The 16,887-nt window shown below is 43.3% G+C and overlaps 1 protein-coding gene across 1 annotated transcript in view; it reads right to left on the bottom strand.

Moving 5' to 3' along the window:
- The window catches only part of Pcolce2 (procollagen C-endopeptidase enhancer 2), a 48,537-nt gene extending 34,468 nt beyond the window's left edge, over positions 1–14,069 (bottom strand). Inside the window, exons 1-2 of the mRNA XM_051140263.1 lie at positions 13,866–14,069; positions 12,948–13,056 (exon numbers count right to left, since the gene is read on the bottom strand). Of these exons, the coding sequence (XP_050996220.1) occupies positions 12,948–13,056; positions 13,866–13,945 (189 nt within the window). The 5' untranslated portion in view covers positions 13,946–14,069. The remainder of the gene's footprint in view (positions 1–12,947; positions 13,057–13,865) is intronic.
- Positions 14,070–16,887: the final 2,818 nt, after the last annotated feature.

The following is a 16,887-nucleotide window of genomic DNA, read 5'->3' as shown; positions in this document are numbered from 1 at the left end:
TAGTTCTGATGAGCTAAATCAACTGAGAACCCAAAAGCAATGGAGTCATTCCCTCTTACAAAATCCAGCATTGCGCAAAGTTCAGATGATGGACATATCACACCTGTGATCTAGGAGGCCGGCTGCTTTAATCTGGCCTGCAGCACTGGACAGAGTCCTGGCAGCACTGGGTGCTAGAAAGTATTTCTCATGCTTTGTTGTGGCGTTTGGGTATGGCTCGAAACTAGGCCCCATGGGTAACTGACTTAAGAAAACACCAAAAGCTGAGACATACTGCAAATCTAACCAAGGCCTTCGCGGGACAGTTCAACCTCAAAGAGCCCAGGAGCTTTGCTTTTGTTTTTAACCAAGACCTCTGCTCTGCAGCCCAGGCTGACTTAGACCTCACCATGCACATCAGCTGCCTTCTAATTTGCAGCAATCTTGTAGCTCCCGCTTCCCAGATGCTTAGAATATAGGCGTGTCCCACCATACCTGGCTACTATCTTACTTTCAATGTAAAACGGTGACATGGTGACACCAAGTGACCAGTTTAGGCTGAGTGGGTGGGAGAGGGCACACCAGAGCAGGGCATCTGAAACAGGAAACAACTTTACTGCCACCTTCAGTGAGTGCAGCAATGTAGTCACAGGATCTCATTCTTCACAATTCCCTGGTACCTTCCTCCTTGGCAGCCAGCACACGGGAACACAGAGGTCCCCAGCCAGCAGCTCCTGAACGGCTGGCTGCCTTAGAGACCTGTGCTCACCTCAGCGCTGCCATGGACCGGGCTGCTAGTTTTTGTTAATCGTCAAAGCATGGATTCAGGCTAAGCAGGAGCTTGCTAGATGCGTGTGTTCTCTGTTCTACTAGAGTGTCTGTGATGGCATTGTGACGCAATCCACCAGAGTGTCTGCATTGGTGTTGAGGCATCACACTGGAGTGTCTGCACTGGCCTTCTGAGGCATCACACTGGAGTGTCTGCGATGGCATTCTGATCACTTGTGACAGAGTGCACACCCAGCTTAAATGAAGGTTGAAAGTGAGATCCCTCGCCTCTGCTGTCAAGGCTGCTCTGGTCACTGCCACCTTTAGCCTGCTCAGCAATAACTTTTATTGATTCTACTTTACAGTATATTTAGATAAAGCTGTATAAATTGTATAGATTTAGATGATATATTTAGAAGCTGGGGTGTGTGTGTGTGTGTGTGTGTGTGTGTGTGTGTCTGTCTGTCTGTCTGTCTGTCTCACTGACCCTCACCATCACCTTCCTGGCTGCTGTGCTGGCCCAAGCCACCACAGTCTCACCTGAATTACAACAACAGTTTCCTACCTGGCCTCCCCTCTTAGAAGCCACAGTCTAGTCTCCACACAGCACCCAGGTGATCCTTTGAAATCACAAGTGCACCTCATTTGGAACACTCTAATCCCTACACTGCATAAAACCAGGAGTGGTGGTACACGCCTGCAATCCCAGCACTGGAGAGGTAGAGGCAGAAGGATCATAACCTCAAAGTTATCCTTGGCTACTTAAGTTTGGGACCAGCGTAGGCTACAGGAGACTGTATCTTAAAAAAGAAAAAAAAAAAAAAAAGTCACTTTATGCCATACTCCTTTGCTTTAAATCATGGAGAGACATTGGAACGGCTAGTTTGATGGATTTGGGCAGGCAATAATGACACTCAATGGTTATTAAAATACACACTTCAGAGAAGCCGGCCTCCATAGCCACCCACTTAAACTGTTGCTTTGAAATACGAGTCTCTAATGTATAATGCAAAATATGTATGTTAAATATAATATTTATATTTACAGCTGAATATTTTATTGTATGTATGTTGCACATTTTCATCATCCATTTATCAGCAGATGGACATCTAGGTCCCAATTGCCTTATGGCCTACGCTCCCAGGGTCCTGTCTCATGTTTATAAGTTGAAACTTCCCTTTCTTCTCCTCTATCAGGTGCAGGGTATCAGGTCACGTCTTCCGTTGAAGTCTTTGACCCATTTGGAGTTGCGTTATGTGCAGGGTGAGAGGTATAGCTAACCATCCAGTTTGACCAGCACCATTGGATGGAGTCGCTGTCATTTCTCCAATGTTGTTTTTGTTGCTGTTGTTCATAGTTTAGAATCAGGGGGCTATAGGAGGGCCTCCGTTCTGCTCCTTGATCAATGTGTCTGTTTTTATTACTACAGTGTAACCTGAAATCAGGCATGGTGATACCTCCAGAAATGTTTTTACTGTTCAGGATTATTTTAAGTGTCCTGGATCTTTTGTGTTTTCATATGAATTTTAAGATTATTTTTTTTCAAGTTCTGTGAAAAGTCGCGTTCAGATTTGGGTGGTGATTGCATCCAGTTTGTAGGTTGCTTTTGGTAAAATGGTCATTTTTCACAATATTAACTCTTCCAATCCAGGAGTATGGGAGATCTTTCCATAGTCTGGTGCCTCCTTCAATTTCTTTCTTCAGAGTCCTAAAGATTTGATTGCACAGGTCTTTCCCTTCCTTGGTTAGATTTACTCTAAGCCTCTTCTGAGGCTGTGGTGAATGGGATCGTTGCCCTGATTTTTTTTTTTCTCTCTGTATGCTTACCAATGTTCTATATGGAGGCTGTGTTATATAGGAAGATACTGATTGTATATTGAAGAGGCATTGTTATGTGTGAATATATATGTATATATCTTGTGTAATACGTTTGTAACTTACAGTTTTACTAAATAGAGTTACCGAATGTAGTCATTTTCTGGTTAGAGCCTCTGGAGTCTGTTATTTTTTGAATCATAGCCCCTGCAGTAAGAATGTTCTGACTTCATTCTTTCTTCCTTGAATACCTTTGCCACCTCCTCCTCCTGTCGTACCGCTCTGGTTAAGACTGCAAGCACTGCACTGAACAGGGAGAGTGGACATCCCTGTCTTGTTGCTGATTCTAATAAAGGCTTTGAGTTTTTCTCTACTTAGAATGGTGTTGGCTGTGGGCTTGCTGAATATTGCCTTTATTATGTTAAGGTATGCCTATGTATGCCTCGATTCTGTAGGACTTGTCAAAGACCCTTTTCTACATCTAATGAGATGATCATATGATTTCTATCTCTGAGTTACACTTATTGATTTACATATGTTGAATCATCCCTGCATCTCCGAGATGAAACCAAATTGACCATGCTGGATGACCTTTTTATGCATTCTGGAATTTGGTTTATAAGCATTTTATTTTATTTTTTTGTGCCTGTGTTCATCAGGGAGATTGGCCTATATTCTTTTGGGGGTTTCTCTTTTCCTGGTTTTGGTATCAGGGTAATACTGGCTTCATAAAAAGAATTTAGATGTGTTCTTTCCTTTTCTATTTTATGGAATAATTTGAGGATTGTTGGTGTTTATTCTTCTTTGATGATCTGCTATTATCCTGAGCAAAATCCATCTGGCCATGGGCTTGTTTTAGTTTAGAGATATTTATTTTAATTACTGAGTTTATCTCAGTTACTAAACAGTTTATCTGTTAGATTATTTACTTCACTTTGACTTAACTTTGATAGGTTGTTTGTATCTAGAAATTCATCTACTTCTTTTAGATCCATTATGTTGGTAAGACTTTCCACTGAGGTGTTCATTGGCTTATTGAATTTTTCCTTTCCAACATCATTTCAGTTGGGTATTTTTCATCAATCCCATTTCTTTGTTGAATTGTATTTTCATATCTTGGATTGACTTCCTCATTTAATTTATCTTTTTGTTTTGTTTACTTGGAGTATACTCACGTCTTCTTTGAGTTGTTTGAACTTACTTATCCATCATTCTTTTGAATTCTTTATCTGGTAGTTCTTCTAGGTCATTTTTATTAGGTGCCATTATTATCGGACCCGTAACTTGTAGAGGAAATAGGTAGTACTGGTTTTTCATGCAGTTTCTATGCTAAGACTTGCACACGTAGAGTAGTTTGTTGGTTGAGTCCTACTGATCCTTTTTTTTGGGGGGGGGGCTGTTGTTCAAGTTGCTCTTTTACTTTCAGTCGAGAGCTTCCAATGAGAGGACTATGTTGTATTAGGGTTTAGATCTCCATTTCCTCTGTGAGGCTAATGTAGGAAGTTCCAGAAAGAAAAAGAAACTACAAGGGCCACATCCTCAAGGGCTTTCGAGTTTGCAGGGGACACAGATTAGTAAGCAGACAAAGAGAGTGTGACCAATTAGCTTTGTAACAAAGGTTCCCCCTGGATGTTCTGAGAGAGTCACCTTAACTCCCAGCAAGGCCTTCGGTTCACAGATGTCCTGGGGGCTTGCTGTGTGCTACTCTAAACCAACGGACGTCACTACCACAAACTACGTTATCTGCACTTGGAATGGTGGTGACTTTACAAGCTTCCTGAGGTCCCATTAGTGGAAAGATGTCTGTGACATACAAGTTCCAGCTCTGATGTCACTGCATCATCAACCCTATTTCAATTAAGCTTGCTGTCCTCATTACATGCCCTGTGTGTTGTCGTCACAGAGCTTGCCACCATCTGATCCCTTCCCATTTCTCTGCTTCCAGCACGACTAATGCAAGGAACTTCCCTGCTATATATCAGAATATAACCGATCCTGGCTCTCAGGAAATGTTCAGTAAACATTTCACAGGGGGAAAAAGTCTTTAGTATTTACTATGTTTTAGATGTTGTTTAAACTTTTTTATTTAATGTGTATGGGTGTTTTTTTTTCTTTCGGCATGTGTGTCTGTATATCACCTGTGTGCCTAGTGCTGGTGGAGACCAGAAGAGGGTATCAGATCCCCTTTGGACTGGAGTTACGGCCAGTTGTGAGCCACCAGGTAGGTGCTGGGAATCGAACCAAGATCCTATGGAGGAGCAACCAGTGATCTTAATTCCTGAGCCATCTCTCCAGCCCCCTAGACGCTGAACTTAATGCCATCCATGTGGTAATGTAACACCCAACACAGTCCTATGAGGGATTAATACAATTTACAAGTTCAGAGAAGTAGACCCAGGAACAAAGAGGTGAACCAACAAAGACCAAGATCATACAAGTGGGACATACTGTCTGGGGATTCCAGGGCTCATAACAGAATTCCTCAAAGCCTTGTGGCTTTAAACAGTGATACAGTCCTGTTGTGATTCTGTGGACTCGCTGGCCTCAGGTGGATGGATCTAGCTTGAATTCTCTCCTGCATTACTGTGAGCTGGTACAAGGCATGTCCTCTTCTCAAGGTCTGGACACCTAGGATGACTTTTTCACTAACAGGTCAGACAAGTTGACAACTGCTGGAGGCTGCCTGTACACTCCTCACAGAATGATGCTTCTTATAAAGCATTTTGCGTGCGTGCGTGTGTGCGTGTGTGCGTGTATGCATGTGGTGCACGAGTGCATGGGAGTCCAGCCAACATTCAAGTGTCATGCTTGCAAGTCAAATACTTTACCTAATAAGCCATCTCCTCAGAACCCAGATGCACTTGGCAAAAAATTTTTTTGGAGAAAGGGTCTTCTTATGTAGTCCAGGTTGACCCCAAATTCACTATATAGCCTAGGTTATCCTCAGCATCCTACTGCCCCAGCTTCCTAAGTACTGGGACTATAGGCTTTTGCCACCATCTCTTGGGCTCTAAAATGCACGTTGTTAAAAACCAAGGCAGGACTGGCTATGCGGCCAGTGCCTCTTGGCTTGATGTCCAGAATAGAGAATAAAGAAAAGAAGAGAGGGAGGGAGGGAGGGAGGGAGGGAGGAAAAAGAAAGGAAGAGAAGGGAAAGGAAGGGAAGGGTGGAGGAGAGAAGAGAAAAGAAGGAAAAGGAGGGGAGAGAAGGAGGATAGGGGAGAAAGGAAGAAAAAACAAAGAACGTAGGCAAAAGCTAGGACTTCTTCTGGCCCAGGCCACTCCAACAAGTCACCTCAGCTTCGTTCTCTTTGTTCCACTGGGCCCCTCAATACTCACTATTGGGGGTTGCTGGGAAATCAGGATGTCTGGCAGTTGGAGGCCATCTTTGGAGACTCCAAGTGCAAGGCCTACTGATAATGTACCTCATCGGTCTGCCTCCAGAAACTGCACCAAAGACACGAGGTCATCTCGTGTCTTTATTGGGACTCTGGATGCTGGTTTTAGCTGGTTTGTGCAACTAGGGGCCGGTTTGGAATTCCAAAGAAGGATAAAGTCTTTGTATCTAACGTCAGAAACCTGCTTGCAATGTTTTTAATGTAGTCCTGGGGCAAGTGTCCTTCCGTGGAGCTCAGCCCTATCTCAGTTTCACTGGCAGACCTTTCTCTGCTTCCAAATACCCTAGCTCCAAAGTCCCGTGGAGCCTTCGGGTTGGTGCTGTGGTGGGAGGTGGCTGGGAAGGGAGGTTTAGAGGCACTTCTGTGCATGAAATCTTATGAAAGATCGTATTTTTAAATGAAGAAAGGACACAGTGAGTGATTTCCCATGGGAGTTCGCCATGCCCCCAAGGGATACCATCCAGCTCGAAACCAGTTGGCTTGCAGGCAAGTTCTACACAAACACCACGCTTTGATTCCTTATTACAGACCCGGAGAAGCGGTTTTAAAAGATCAGCACGCCCTCTAGCGTGTGCCAAGAGCCCCGCCCATCTCATACCGACTTCAAGCCCTCCCTCACCTCGGCCAGGGTGTCAGCCGCAGGAACTCCACCACATACCCAGCAAATGAGTAAACAGGGACTGAAACACGCGTCCATATGCCTTTCCAATGCTTATTCTTCTGGGCTCCAAGGAATGCCACCCAAACAAACCCGCCATTTTGATCCGCGCTCACTGGGCGTCTCCCTGCAACCATTACTACAGTTACTATGGAGACAGTTCAGCACTGACTGGGCACGTCGTGAACAATTTTGGTGAATTGATGAATTATGTTTCCTTCAGAAGGGGTCAGTTTGTAGCCCAGAGATTTTAGCAAGTCTGTGTCTAGCAGTGAAATCCTATCATCCATCTCTGGGAGCACCTAACTGTGAAACTGCCACAGACTACCATGGGCCTTTCTTCTCCTCAGTCTGGTCTGGTAACAGCCCGTCCTTGATGAACTGCTCTGTCTCTCCCTTGACATTTTGGAAAACACTATTTGGTTACGCACAGTGTTCAAGAGTGAACATTTGAGGAGGGATCCTAGGGAGTGGTGGTGAAAGAAAGGTGATACTTCGCGGTGGGACTTATGTTTTAGGACGCATCAATTCTGACTCTACATTGCTCTAAATTTCCTGATTATTCAGGATGTTTATATTGGTTGTCTAAGACTTACCTCTCATGAGCTAACAAATAATGTTTAAAAAAAACAAACAAAAACAACTCCTAGAGCAAGAAATTTAAAGACACTCAAAAGCATAATTGCACTGCTGAGGCGTAAATGCGTGAGGGCAGTGTACGCTTTCACAGGCTGTTCTGTTCCTTAGGCTCAAGGAGCAGCAACCTATATGCACAGCATCTCTCTGTGTGACAAAAAGGAGCCAGCAACCATCCACAAGAGCACAGCCAACTCCAGGGGTGAGAGAGTGGAACTGTGATGCCTCTAGCCGCACTCATCTCCAGCAAACAGGACCCAACCAAGGAGCTCCTTCTCTTTCACTGATAGCTTTTAAGGAACTTGCAAAGTTGCTGGGCACCAATTCAAATCTGCCACTGGATTCACATCATAAATCGAACTGTGGCATAAAGCAAGGGACGTGAAAGCAAACCTGTCAGCCCTTCTAACAATACCTTTAAAAAACCCTTCCTGGGTGTTTACTAAGTGCCTTCTCCATTGACAACGCTGGTACCAAAGAATCTCAGTGAAAAAAGAAAAACATGAAGACTTTGTTTCCATGGTCTCTCTGTCTGTTCATTAAGCCTTTTTTTTTTCATTAAGCCTTTTTTTCCCCCATTTTTTTTTTCATTAAGCCTTTTTAAAGGCATTGGATTGGAAACAGACCTTAAAAATACAGGCAGAATAAATAAGCATATTTATAAAACATCAGGTTTCCAATCAATAAAAACATACTTAACTTCCATGTGAAAGAGCAAAGAAAAACAAAATTAAAAGAGGCAACAGAAGCCCTCAAAAGCAAGCAGAAAACTAAACAAATTTAGAAAAAGTAGACCAGTCCCCCAGTGGGAAAGTGTTACCTCCCTGCTTATTTATTTAGGATTTATATTTGTCCTTCCCAAAAGGACCAAGGCAACGGGAAAGCTTTGTACTTCTAGTGTCTTAATTGAATCCTAGCTCAAGGAATTTATCTTTCTGAATTACAAACTATCAGATTAAAAAGCAAGACAGGTAACAGATGCAGCCCCTTTAGCTCGGCCACGTGACTCTCAAGCTTGAAGCTGCAAACACGTTCTACTAACCTCGCTCTTCTGTATTTTCCCTTGGTGCAAATCATATTAACTTTAGCTTTGGGTAAAATTATTACCCAGGTGGCTAAATGACTATTATTCAGTGCCTATAAGAGAAATGTATATATTCATTAAAAAGCAAAAACAAAAACAAAAACAAAAAAACCTTATGATTAGAGCTTAAGACTCCATATAATATTAAATCCTATGTTGAATCAAAAGACAGGAAATACCTGGTTAAGGCCAAAAATTCCATTCCTCTATTTACCCTGCTGAGGCTATTCCCGACAAATAATGGTTATGGTAATTTTAGAACCCTTTCCTTACCCTTAGCTATAATTAACTGACTTAAATGCTGAGTTCCTGCCCAAATTAATTATTTGTTTTCTCAAATTATATATCTACCACTGGCCTTCCTAGAGATTCACTATATACTTTAAACATACACAACCCCATGTCCATCACTGACAGTTTTCTTCTCATTAATCGTAATATAAAAGCTGTTGAGAAGACACGAACCCCAAGCTCAAATTTTCATTTATAAATTCCTTACTTTTAATGTATAAATTCTTTAAGCAAAATGTAAATGCCATTTAAATCTAAGCAGGCTTCTGGAAGGTAGATTCAGCATGATGGCTTTAACACACACAAGTCACAAGATTACCCTCAAGGCAATGACACAGAAATGCTTCTCCAGGGCTTAGTATCACTCACACATGAAAATAACCAGGGCGCATGTCGAACAGACCTGTGACTCCAACCCTTACACAGGCCTCTACAAAAATTTCAGTACATAAAGCTACTTGAGAGTGAGCATTCCTGCCATTTATTTATTCTCTTATCTCTTTCCCACTGATCTGAACTCTCTGAGGATGGACCCTAAGCCTTGTCCCTTTACCTGGAGGGCCAGCACAATGGAGCATCTGTACAAGGGATTCAGTGAATTGTGGTGAATGTTTTCACATAAGAGATAAGTATGTGCACAGCTAATTGTATTACTGAGTCTTTTAATGGTGTTTATAGACACGATGATATTAGGCAAGATATAAGTTTTACTTAGTTTGATATATATATGTATATGTACACACACACACACACACACACACACACACACACACACACACACCATATATCATATACCACATACTATATTGTGTTAGATTTTAGCTGGGTATGGTTGCTAACACCTGTAATCCCAGAGGTTGGAGTATCACTGTCTATGTCTGTATGGTTTGTAAATCATAAAGACCAGGGATCAGCCTGGTCTATATTTTGATATGTATATATGTATATATATGTGTGTATATGTAGACTATATATAGTCTATGTATATACCCCCATATATAGTGACACACACATATATTGGATTATATATTATCACATATGATATATACAATTTGATATAATACACACACACACACATATATGTCTCTCTGTAGACTAGGCTGAGCCCCAATTTACAGCAATCCTTCTACCTCTGGGATTACAGGTGTTAGCAAGCAACCACACCCAGCTAAAATCTAACACAAGTTCTTCAGATAGCAGTTTCTCTCCCTGTGACACGGGAAAACTAATGCTCGCCTCACCCAGCTCAGAGAATTAAATGCCAGTGAGATAAATGGTTCAAGATATGTGAAGGCATGCTGAAAACTATACATATCATCTTAGCAGCTTGAGTTACACAATATGTATATTAAATGGGGTAGAATAAAGCAAGCAGTCTAGGACTTGGCAGTGCATGTGGTGGCTGGACAGCTGAGGGTCTCTCTGCAGAGTAACAGAGGTACACTGCTCAAGGCTCTGCTGGGGGTTCCCCCAAGTCACATTCATGCTGAAATCAATATTTAAGACTTTAATAAGTGACTGGTTTCAATACTCTTCAAACACTTTTTTATAAACGAGGCAATTACAAATAATGCAAGTTTTGAGATTTGCTCAAATCAGCTCTGACACCCTCCAGGCTCGCCTAGGAGATGCTGCAAAGGCTTTCCGGTCAGTGTTCTGGAGAACCACACTGTTCACCACACTGGCTGAGTTCTTGCCAATGGATTCATGACTGCCCCTCCACTTTCTCTGAGGGTCTCAGATGCCTCCCATAGTCCCCTGCACATTACCAAGTGTGATGGTAGTGTGCCAAGGTTTGGGGTTTCATCTTTTGCTGCAGAGGCTTGGCACATGGTCCACAAGCTTCAGTCACTCCGGGAGACTTCAGCCACGCCCCAATCTTATTATTTCAAATCTCCTCGAAAGATCTATTTCCACTTTTCAAAGGACCTTAGTTGTTGAATCATACTCAACTCTTGACCCTTACAGCAGACATGAGGACTATGGCATCCAATGCAGATGTCCCTGTGGATAACTTCCTGTAGAAGTTAACTCTACAGGCAAGTTAAGAAACAGTCATGGATTACGTAATACTGAAGAGTTTCATAACTCTCAAATCCTCTGATTTAATGCCTAACCGTGCATTTTTAAGGAACATGCTCAGCCAAATTAATCACTAAAACTTAGTCAAGTAAGGCCACCACAAGGCGATGGCCGGAGTGATAAAGCTTAGTCAACAGGATTATGTCATCAATGATGGAGGCCTAATATCAACTTCCCCATTGGCAGGGCAGATGTACAACTAAGCAGCCTGGAGCATTTCTATCCTAATGTCTTTACACAGGTGAAACTAAGCCCTAAAGTTCTCTAGAATTGTCCAAAGGACACAGACACACACACAGACACACACACAGACACACACAGACACACACACACACACACGAACAGAACCCTGTCTAACACAACTGGCTTTGGGACAGTCTCTCTAGATTGACTTGGGTAAAGTCCTAGAAAAGGATGTCCCCATCCAGGACAGGAACCACAAAGGAGTTAGGCTGGCACAGAGGCCTCTCAGCTGCTGCCACTAAACCTGACTGCGAGTACATCTGCCTACGAAACACCTGAAGGCAGAAGGTGTCATATTTCTTCATCTTTGTTGTTACTACTCCATCTTTTCCTGGGTCCTTAACAGCATCCTAATCACACCCCCCACTCCTCCATATCTCCCCCCCCCCCTTTAAGTCCAAGCCTCACTACCCAAGCTTTAAGGTTGGCCTTAGTTTCCTCTCCAGATCACGGTCTTTGTTCATTTTGTCCCAGCACACTGGCATACTTGAATTGTTCTTAAGGCAATCAATCCTCTTGCCCACCCCACCCCTTAACACTCCACAGCCACCCCTATGCCTTTGTTTTGGCAGCTCACCTCCTCTGAGGCAAAGCCCTCCCTGGTCCAGAGACTCCTCCCCTGGATACACCCTTTCCCAGTTAAAGTTCTGATGCCTCAACAGCGCGTGACTGCTAAATGCCCCCAATACATGGCTAAGCATGCATTGTGATTGGCTAGGCTGCGATGCCTCTTAGATCATTTTGAACTTGCAACCATTAAGTCACAATTAAACCACAACTATAATATAAAACCAAGTCACTTTATATTTGTTTCCCAGCCCTATTTTCACATTTATTAATATCAGTATTTCAAGGCGATTCCTAGAACTTATTCTCCCCTAGCTCTGTGTGCTTTAGTAACATAAAGAAATCTGTATCCATTCGCATAATTTTACAAGAGGACACAAAAAGCCAAATTTTATATTATGGAGGAGGTCCTTCTCCTAAATCTGCCTCTCTATCTACTTCTGTTGAGCTTTTCCATCTATAAAGTAGGGAAAATACTGACCAGAATGGTTCTGAAGAGTCAGTGAGACGCCTGTTAATTACTTGGCACAGTTAAGTGCCTGGCTTGCAGTACTTAAAACATGATCTGGGGCTCTGTATGTACCTCAGTGGCAGAGCACTTGTCCAACATGCATGAGGCCCTGGGTTCAATCCAGAGTCACACAACATACAAACACATTTAAAAAAAAAAAAAAAAAACGTAACTGGTGGGTGATACGCCCTGATTCAATGAGCTCTTTTTGACTACCACGTAACCTCCCAAGAGCAGCAACAATATGAAGATAGCGACAAAAATTACAGGAGCAGTGACTGGGAACATTACTCAGACCAGCTGACTCGCAATCCAGACTTTATTTACATTTGTTGTGTCTATATCTGGTTTCCTGCCTTGACTCCAGCTAATACAGCCAGCACTGACCACCATGGGCATTTTATTAAGCCCTCGTTATTACCACCCTCCATTCTTAGATTGCATTTCGAGGAGGTTCCTCAGCAGGGACAATAAGTGGCAGCAATGTTGGTAACTTGTTCTTTTTCTTCTGAGTATAAAGTAGTCAAAACTACTTTGATCTTTTATTTCCCACGAGGGGATTTATGTAGGCATGAACAGCATCTGACTTTCAAGGGTGCTTACAACAGACCTCTGACCGAAAACAGCCATAATCATGAAGCCATAAAACTAAAATTAAGTCAGGCCTGAGCTTTCAGAAACATCTGCTTGAGGGCTTTCTCCTTCTATCATCATCTTGAGCCCTTTCTGATCGCTATTGCAGGACATCGTCAGATCTCTTAATAAAAACCTCCCAAATAGTTCAAGTAAATCCCACACTTCACGTTTTCAGGCATCTGACACTAACCCAAATCCTGACACCAGAGGGAAATGGCATCAATGTGCGCTGTTTCCAGAACCCACGTCCAGAAGAACATCTTTAAAATAAATGCTTACTGTGATTTTCCAAGTACATTTGCTATTTGGAGGGTACATTCCGGGAAAACCTTCACTGCCAATAAATCCAGACTCTCCGGTAAGAATGCCGCCACATGTGAAAACAGGTCTGGGGAAAATAAGAGAGGAGAGAACACTTTCATTGAGACGCTGTCTAGCAACCAAATGTTAATTTCAAAAAGGCATATGTGCTGATATGAACAAGCCAATACTGTTTAACAAAATCTTGCACCAGGTAAAAAGATCTGAAAGCTTGCCAGCTCTTAGAATATTTAAATTATAGCCCAATAACCCAAACACCCAAATTCATTCATCATTAAGTTAAGACAGGTCATATATTTGTATATATAGTAAAATACTACACTCAGAGAGTTGTATAAAAGTTGAATGATTTAACTGGAGAGAGTGGGAGAGGTGCTGAGGGCCACTTTGGGAGAGTTGCATGGTTTAATAGACTTGGTAAAGAAAAAGTTTGACTCCAGATTTGTAGATGGGCCTTGTTCCGCCCCCCCCCCGCTCTCCCCCCCCGCCCCCTTTGCAGAAAACTTGGGTTTCTTAGCGCGCCCCAGGAAAAGGAGAGACAAACGGGGCTGGAGGTGATGCGGGAGTTAGTTATCCTGTTTGTAGGTGCCTCTGCCCAGGCAGATGTTAACCAGGGTTCACTTAAAAGAGCGGCTCCTGGGATCGCCTTAGATTGGCCAAAGCTAGGAAGAAAAGAGCAGAGAAGAGGAGGGCGCCTACTAGAGCGCTAGTGTTCCCCGCGACAGCACACAAACCCGGAGGAGGAGAGGGAAGAGAGAGCGAGCCGCGCCACGTGGTGGCCCAGGGGGGCGCAGGGCCACCGCTTGGGAAGGCAAGACAGCTCCCGGTGGCTCTGTGCGGGGTCTCGGGCGTGGGGAAGGGCGGGGAGGGCGTTACCTCTCTGGGGTCTGCGTCTGGGCCAGCTGCGCGGCGGCCAGCAGCAGGCAGAGCGGGATGCAGGCGCTCGCGCCCCCCATGGCCGGCAGTTCACTGCGACATCCCGCCCGGCGCCCGCAGCCAGGTACCGAGTGCGCCGCGGACGGCGGGAGGGCGGCTTTTGAAGGCGATCCGGGCGGACTCCACGCCTAATTTCCCCGGGGGACGCGCCCTGGCAGCAGCAGGCGGCGGCTGAATGTCCCGTTTGTTCTCTGGCGGGAGGGGCCGCGGCCTGTCCCCCGGGAGGCCGCGGGGGAAGGGAGCCCCGCCAGCGGTACCCAGGGCCAGCCTTAACTCTCCCGCGTGGGGGTAGGGGCTTGCCCCCAGCAGCTTTTAAGTAAAATGCATCGGGCCTGCTGGAGAACCTGGCTTCTTTGTCTTCTTGGAACAGCAACCCTAAGGGGCTTGTAAAGAGATCCTTCCATAGTGGACCTCCAGCCCTCATTCTTGCTTTAAATATACACGTGCTAGAGCCTGTGTTCACTGGAGTGTTAACAATGGCTAGAGAGATAGTTTTGTGGGCAGGTTTCAACATGCGTTTCCAAGCAAGCGATTTGTGAGTGCATTGTCATTAAATGCCAGATCGTCTCATCTCACCACCCACGTTAGGTTCTGAAAATGCTGTTTCTCTGCAAGCACGTCTATTATTTGAAGAGTTTTCTCAACGCCTGGAAAAGGAAACTTAATTTATGGGTTAAGGTTTACACACTTTATTTCGCTTAGAACAGTTCCACCCTCGCGGCATCGAGGCTTTATTTAACATCAGAAAAAATTCATACCTTTGTCTGTGTGTGTGTGTGTGTGTGTGTGTGTGTGTGTGTGTGTGGGTGTGTGTGTGGTGTGGCACGTTGCCAGAGAGTCATAAAAGACCAACAAGAGCAGGATGCACTTGACACTCATGGGAGATACAACCGAACTTTGAGGTTTCATCAGTGTTTTTGCTTTTAAATTTATGTTCACCTTTGTAAGGGAAAAAAAAAACCAAGGCAGTGTTTATCAAGACTCCAACTCTGGGACTGAAGGGATAGCGCAGAGGGCAATAGTACTTGATGCTCTTTCAGAGGACTCAACTTCCCTTTCAGCACCCATATCAGCCAGCTCATAATTACATGTAACTTCAGCTCCCTGGGATTTAATACCCTCTTCTGGCCTCTGTGGGTACACACACACACACACACACACACACACACACACACACACACACACACACACACTAAATAAGTATTTGTAAAAGATTTAATTTCTAATGATGAGTTTGTAACGGTAAGAACTTACCGCAAGCAAATACCTATGGCTACAGGCAATAGTCTAAAAGTTGGAAAACCCAAGGACCTTTTTAGGCACCAGAATCCTCTTCAGAGTTTATATTGCCTTAGCACTTAAAATAATTTTTAATTCATTTATCTATTTTATGTGTATGGGTGTTTTGCCTGCATATATATCTGTGCACTGTGTGTGTGTGTGCAGTGTCCACAGAGGCCAGAAAAGGGTGTTGGACCCCCTGGAACTGGAATTACAACTAATTGTGAACCAAGATGTGGGTGCTGGAAATTGAACCCTGGACCTTTCTCTGGAAGAGTAGCTGGGACTCTACATTGCTGAACCATCTCTCTAGCCCCTCCCTAATCTTAATTTTTTTTTTTTTTTTTTTAAGCTGGAAGAAAAAACCTCACCAGGAATTACAACTTTTTAAAAAAATCCTCTAAACGTACCACACCCTGCATGACATTTTTGTAAAAGGAATTACAAAATCTGGCAGAGTACATTATATTCTGAAACTTACACCCTCAACTTAGCAAAAACTTCTTTATAAGAGCCAAAGGAAAGTAACTTGTTTATTTCATACACATTTCCAGAATGTGTATAAAATCAGAAAACTCAAGAGTTTGCAGATCATAGTTCATTACAAAGTCATAGTTTAGAGTTATAAGTGAAAATATTGCTCAATTCCTTTTCTAGTAATGGTTTGGAGTTTTCATACCTGAACATACTTTATTTGTAGGATTTTTAAAAATAAAATAAAATAAAGTATTAACCATGCATAAATAGAAAACTACCTGGGCATAAATATACAGCAGTATTTTCTTTCCTTAATTTATAGACCATTGGCTGTGTTTGTATCCTCACTAAAAGGTAAAAAGTTCTAACATGGATCATTCTGCTGTTGTTGACTCTCATAAAAAAGGCATTGATCTTACTGTGTGATTTAAAAAGTTTATTAAGAACCACATTATTTGCTCTTAAAAACACATATTTGGCCTGGAACTACACTTCTGACCAAAATTATAAACCTTAAATGTCCTGAAATGTTTAATGTGTTAAATTAGAGACAGACTCAAGGAGTCTCTGAAGGTGTGTGTACACTTCACACGTGTGAGATCAGTTTCTGGTGTTTTACAATGCAGAACTAGGGTGAGCAGCTACAGGGCAGCAGGCAGGAGCGGAAAGGAGCTGTTGGGAGACAAGGGTCCTGTGGGTAGACAGAGGTGGCAGAGTGAAGGGCCAGGCATCTTCCTCATCCAAGTGTGTGTTACCTTTTCTGATGCTGTCTGGTCTGCACATGGGAACAGGAACAAGATCACCAATGAACCGACCACTCGCAAACTTAGTGTGTGTTGTGCAGAGTGTTGGCATCTAGTGGGCCATCATGTCAGCTGCTTGGTCTCTGGTTGTTCCATCAACCTTGTAAACATCTAAAAATGCCCAGCAAATTCAACACTATCACTCATTGGTCAGCATTAGCCTTATAAAAGATCCAGAACACACACACACACACACACACACACACACACACACACACACACACACACACACACACACAAATGGATGCAAAAGGCATTGACATAAATGAAACAATGGGGAGCTTTATACGATGACCAAACTTAGGCTGCTTAAGTGAACAACTGAAAGAAACCAAAGAAGGTTGCTGATGAAAAAATCTCCAAAACAGGTTGGCTTGAGTCTCCTCTCCTCTCCTTTTGAT

The sequence above is a fragment of the Acomys russatus genome, chromosome 32 (genome assembly GCF_903995435.1).
Source record: "Acomys russatus chromosome 32, mAcoRus1.1, whole genome shotgun sequence".
In the NCBI taxonomy this organism is placed as follows: Eukaryota; Metazoa; Chordata; class Mammalia; order Rodentia; family Muridae; genus Acomys; species Acomys russatus.
Note: the sequence above shows the minus strand (reverse complement) of the source record. Positions and strands in the feature narration are given on the sequence as shown.